Source organism: Spinacia oleracea, chromosome 4 (assembly GCF_020520425.1).
Source record: "Spinacia oleracea cultivar Varoflay chromosome 4, BTI_SOV_V1, whole genome shotgun sequence".
Lineage (NCBI taxonomy): Eukaryota > Viridiplantae > Streptophyta > Magnoliopsida > Caryophyllales > Amaranthaceae > Spinacia > Spinacia oleracea.
Genome location: NC_079490.1, coordinates 7305361 through 7311425, shown reverse-complemented (window position 1 = coordinate 7311425; position 6065 = coordinate 7305361). Strand labels below are relative to the sequence as shown.

The window sequence follows — 6065 nt, the reverse complement described above, 5'->3', positions numbered from 1 at the left end:
CATAAACCCCAAACCTCAAATCCACTTTCTCTCTCCTCTCCCCGGCGGCCACTCTCTCTCTAGTCTCTACCGTCTGACGTGTCATACTCTCAAAATCTTATCATCTCTTTTGGCTTCCACTCTCACTCTCACTCTCCTCTGTCTCTGATCTCCATCTCCTTCCTCCCATTTTCTCTCTCCTCCCACCTCCCATGGCTTCCGATTCTCTCCCCTCCCCTGAAAATGGCGCCCACACCCCCAAGAAACCCAAGCTCAACCACCTCCCCCTCCACCACCAACAACAACCTCCACAAGATGAACAAGATCAAACCGCTATCAAAACCCTAATTTCTCCCTCCGAAATCGCCGCTGAATTCGCCCACCATGACCCCGCCATTGCCCGCGTCAACAACGGAAGTTTCGGATGCTGTCCCTCCTCCGTCATCTCCGCCCAACGACGGTGGCAGCTCCTCTTCCTCCGCCAACCCGATTTGTTCTACTTCTCTCTCCTCCGCCCCGGGATTGACTCCTCCCGCCGTCTTCTCCTCCCCTTAATCAACGCCTCTCGCCTCGACGAAATCTCACTCGTCGACAACGCCACCACTGCCACCGCTGTTGTCCTTCAGTATGTCTCCCGCGCTTTCTCCGAACGGAGATTTGCCCCCGGTGACGCCGCTGTTATGCTCCATTACGCGTACGGTTCCGTGAAGAAGTCTGTTCATGCGTACGTCTCGCGCGCCGGTGGCCATGTTATTGAGGTACCTCTTCCATTTCCGGTTTTCGATAGCGGTGAGATTGTTAGGGAGTTTAGGAATGCATTGAATTTGGCGAAGTTGGAGAATCGTAGGGTTAGGTTGGCTGTTATTGATCATATTACTTCTATGCCTTGTGTTGTTTTGCCTGTTAAAGAGTTAGTGCAAATTTGTAGGGAGGAAGGTGTTGATCAGGTTTTTATTGATGGGGCTCATGCAATTGGGTGTTTGAAGATTGATATGGAGGATATTGGGGCTGATTTCTATACCAGTAATTTGCATAAATGGTTCTTTTGTCCGCCTTCGGTAGCCTTTTTGTATTGCAGGAAGAAGGAGAGGAAGGAACAAGAGGATGGTGGGTTGGAGTATGATGATGTTCATCATCCTGTGGTTTCGCATGAGTATGGGAACGGGTTGCCGGTGGAGAGCGCGTGGATTGGGACTCGGGATTATAGCTCCCAGCTCGTGGTGCCGGAGGTTTTGGAGTTTGTTAGTCGGTTCGAGGGCGGGATTGAAGGGATTATGAAGAGGAATCATGATAAGGTTATTGAGATGGGGGAGATGTTGGCGAAAGCTTGGGGGACACATTTGGGGTGCTCCCCTGAAATGTGTGCGAGTATGGTTATGGTGGGGTTGCCTACTTGTTTGGGGATTAAGAATGATGATGATGTCATGAAGTTGAGGACCCATTTTAGGGAGAAGTTTGGGGTTGAGGTTCCGATTTATTTCAGGCCACCCAAGGAAGGGGAGGTCGGGTGTGTGACTGGTTATGCTCGGATTTCTCACCAGGTTTATAATACAGTTGATGATTATTATAAGTTTAGGGACGCGGTTAATCAATTGGTGCAAGATGGATTTACCTGCGCTGAACTCAATGGTTAGACAAGGTGTGTTTTTTCTAGCTTCTTTTCATGAGCATCTTAAGAATTACGTGTTTGTCAATAACTTTTTGTACTGTATAGAAACTTGCTATTGTTTGTGCTGTTGCCTGTTGGTATCAGACCTTTGGTAAGTTTATTATGGGAAACAACAGCATCTCCGTTTGACTGAGTAACCAGTGTAGGTTGTATATTGTTCTTGTATGTTAATGGCATGTGCTGTTTGCAATACTCAGTAGAACCGGCTCCTTGCTTTTGTTTTGTCCGTTTTCTCCGTTTGACTGAGTAACCAGTGTAGGTATATTGTTCTTGTCTGTTAATGGCATGTGCTGTTTGCAATACTCGGTAGAACCAACTCCTTGCTTTTGTTTTGTCCGTTTTAGAGCACTTTTAAGATGTCACTTAGGTCCCAAGTTATTCTCAAGTCTTAACTTATCATGCCAGACTATGCTGTGCGAATAGTTAGACCCTGGATGTTTGGCATGATTCCATACTGTAGCATCACCTGAGTGCCGGGTGGTGACTATCCGCAGCCAGGTGGGACGATTGTTGGGATCATATATCTGCGCTTATGCAGTCAGTCATGTGCGAAAGAAGCATGAAAAGGCTGTTTACTTTATTGTCAGTCGATAAAGGGGAGGATTGTTCAAAGGACAAGATTGGACTTTTGAAAATAGTAGGTTGCTGGTCTCGTTGTTACCCATCGATTCAGGTGATGTTCTGTAAATGATATTTACAATTAAAGACCTGCCAAACGAATGAGTCTTAGAAGTAGTCTATTCATTTCATAGCATGTTATTGATGATTAGATTCTAATTAGCTGGTCTAGAATGCTGAGTTGTAGAATGCTGAGCATTTTGTGTCCATTGTACAACACAATTTATGAAGAGAAAAAGTAGGGGACTTCTGTGAAAGACCATAAGTGGTTGTTTTGTTCACTGCTAAATAAAGGAATGGAAAAAAAGACAGCCAAAGGAAAGGAAAGTTACACAAAACGGTCAGATGATTTGCTTATTTTTGGTCTTTGGTAGATCCCCAATTTTACAGCCCTTCTGTCACATGATCTCCTGCGGCATGCCTTCTTAGTTCTCAAAGACTCAAACCATCACTTACAAGTGATACAACTTCCCTCTCCTTTATACTCCACCACTTACACAATACCAAATGAACCTCTGCCTCACAAGTCTCATTCCGCTGTAGTCATCTGCAACAGCACCGCCACCTCCCGCTGTTGATTTGAAGTTACCACAACAACATTGAAGAGGGGCTTTTGTCGTCTAATTCGACCACAAAACTTCCAGAATTGGAGCTTTCATGGTCGAATTCGACCACTTAAAGCCAGAATTTGATCTTTGTAAGCAACCATCTTCTATTTCTCTGCCTCAAATCTTCTCTTGATCTCATATACGTAGAATTGCAGTGTTGGTTCTGAGTTGGTGGACATGTTTTGGTGGGTGGGTGGTTATGGGCTGATGGGTGGGTGGTTATGGGCTGGTGGGTGATGCAAGTTTGGTCCACTGTTACCTAATTTTCCACAATCACCACTACAATATTGAGTACGAGTACTATATTCATTACCTAGTATTGTTAAATTATGCCAAAATGTACCACACGTATTAACTGCCTTTTACTATTTGCTGAATTAGATAACTCCTGTTTTGAATGTTTGGCTGTGGGTAAGGTTGTGTGCTTTTGGTTGGGGATTGGGAGTTTGGTTGCTGGGTGGGGTTGTTATTTTATAGGTGGTTGTCTGATTTGGTTAGTGCGTACGGCAGTGGGATTGTAGAGTCTGGTGGTGGTTATGGGACAGCAGTGGGATCGAGATTGTGGGGGCTGGTGTTTGGTGATGTGGGGATGCTGACTTCTGGGCTGGGGTTAGGACTTAGGAATATTAGGACTGTGGTCAAGGGGTGATCAAGTTTGGTCATGGTGTAGAGGAGTTTGGGGTTTTGAATTCCCTGGAGGAGGGGGGTCATAAAGTGTAAAAATGAAATAAAGAGAATTAATAAAGACATCAACCAAACGCCTTCAGCGGAAACAGATGTTTTGGTTTCCTTTCTGTTTCTTAAATACCCCATACCAAATGCCAAATTGGTAGAACAGTGGACAAGTGGGTCAGTGGGTGATGTTGTATTAAACTTAAAGTTGTAAATTTGAAAGTTGACCTTGTTCCCTTTATTGTCCATTAAGTGTTGAGTTGTTGACAGATAAGTATATGAACTTCTGTCTTAAGCCATAGATAATACAATAACGTTCCTACTGTAGCTTATATATCAAATAGTAGAAGGTTTTATATACTTTCCTGGTCTTAACTCCTAAGACTAGTTAACTACTACTGTTTATACAGATATAAAAAGATTAAGCTTACACTAAGGAAGTTCTTTTCTAGGAGCTGTTTAGGCTTTATAACTCCTCCAGTCCTCCATATCTTTTCCATGTTTCTTTCATCGACCCTTCTTGCATCCTAGAGAAGCTGCCAATTCACTCTCTGCTCTGCCCCTCAAAATCCAGCACCGTTGCATCACTACCATCGATGAGGTTATATTCTGCTCTCAGAACTCTGCCCATTTTTCTCCTCCTTATGAAGACATGTACTGATCGTTGATCAGTGACCAACTAATAATAAGCCCCAACTTTATTAATCTGTTCTCCAGGTAAATGACTTGTAAGATTTAGCCCTTTCATACCACAGGTGGTAGTATAGTTGCACAACAGTACAACACTACTTCGGCAAGTACACTTGATTGCGCAACGAGTGGCTTCTGACCAGCTTAGAAAATTTCTGATTCCAACTTCCAAGTGGATCAAAAGTATGTAAATTGCTTAATTGTCCTATTGCCATCTGAGAATTTCTTGTTTGCTTTAATTTTCAAAAGCTGGCTCTACCACTCTTGTAATAAAAAGGAATTTCCGTATTCTAGTGTTCAGCATTTGAGTAAGCACCTCTATATTAGTGCCGTTGACACATTTGTGTTCTGATTTCTGAGTGCTTAACTTGAAGAACATCTTGGATGTTGTCTGAAATTTTTTCACATATGTCATTCATTAGGGTATTTTATCCTTTCTCACATTCAAATGAAAATTGTTTTAACTATCTTGCTTTTATGCTTTCTGATGATAAACTTTGAATTTCAACTTTACTGCTTTGTAACCTTATTGGTTTCCGTTTTCGTGTAGGTGAATGGTAAACGCTATTCATAAGCTTTCATGAATAATTTGTATCTGTCCCATGTCAAACCTTTGAATCTTCTCGGTGGCTTTCCAGGACATAGCCCCAATGATGTTGTTCGAGATACTCAACTGATGATGAATCTAATTGTATAGTGCCTTTCAACTTTGAACGGTGTTCCTTGGCCCTGTTTAATGCTGGGATGGCCTCCTAGTGGCTCTTGTCGGGGGCTTTGCTGAGAATTGTGTAAATGAGTTGCTTTGTAGGACATTTTATTTGCATGATTTAGTTCGACTTTAGTGTAGACCAGTTTTATTAGGTCTGTCTTAATAATTTCAGGGTAACTGCAGTATGAATTTCTCATTTGTTTTACAATTTTCAGCTGATGGTAGTTAAGAAATAACTATCGCCCTCTTTTATTAATTCTTTTTGCCGTGCTTAAGTTGGTACTGGAGCAAGAGAAGAACAATAGAGGGTGATCAGGCCAAAGAGTTGCTTATGACAGATGATTAGTTGATTACTGATTAGTGTTCACTATGATTGTATGCCTTAATTTATCAACTGTCTGTTCTCTGGAAAAATGTTTCCAAAGATAAAGAAGTACTACTTTTATAATTAGTATAATGTTGGATGACTCGGAATCTTTGTACCGTAACTTTTTTTCTATTATGGTCATAGTTGGTACAATGTACCACTCGTTAAAGGCGGCGAGAACTTCTCGTAGTAGAACCAAAAAAAAAAAGTTGGTACACTGCAGGTGGTGTGTCTAGCATACGACATACATACATGTAAGATGTGTCTTGAACACTTCGAGAAATTAGAAAATTTGATAGTTTTCACTTTCACTAATATGTTATCTACAACTGTTTAGCCAAAGAGAAAAGATCTAAATCAGAGAATGAAAGGAAGTTCAGTCAAATCTTCTGCAAAGGTCAAACATCCAAAACCTCGATACTTCACGTTTTGACAGGCTACGTAAGCTTATCACTTCTTGAGACCGATCGGATAAATCTTGCTTTATGACCCCATGTCACTTCACCTCAAAAACTGCATATATCGAAGAAACATCGGTCTTTTCAGGCGCGAAGTGTACTTTTGTTGTTGTGCCTAGTCGGGCGTGTTTTTGAGTTTTAGGCAAACACAAATAATCTTTGTAAATAGAACATCTAAATGATGCTGGTTTGCATTACATTAATTTGCTATTAGTTGTATGCATTACATTAATTTGCTATTAGTTGTAGAGGTAATTTATTATTGTTTATGTGGAACTGGAAATTCATATAATCT

General features: G+C 41.7%; 1 protein-coding gene across 2 annotated transcripts; it reads left to right on the top strand.

The window, feature by feature from the left end:
• Positions 1-5419, top strand: LOC110797240 (probable L-cysteine desulfhydrase, chloroplastic). 2 transcript variants are annotated; one of them, XM_056842978.1, is made up of 2 exons: positions 1-1618; positions 4875-5419. In XM_056842978.1, exon 1 carries the CDS (start codon positions 192-194, stop codon positions 1611-1613), a length of 1422 nt encoding a protein of 473 aa, XP_056698956.1. In that variant the 5' UTR covers positions 1-191; the 3' UTR covers positions 1614-1618; positions 4875-5419. The 2 variants fall into 2 exon arrangements, with proteins under 2 accessions (XP_056698956.1, XP_021858023.1); XM_022002331.2 differs by having other exon boundaries at positions 2-1618; positions 4787-5419.
• The last annotated feature ends 646 nt before the right edge of the window (positions 5420-6065 follow it).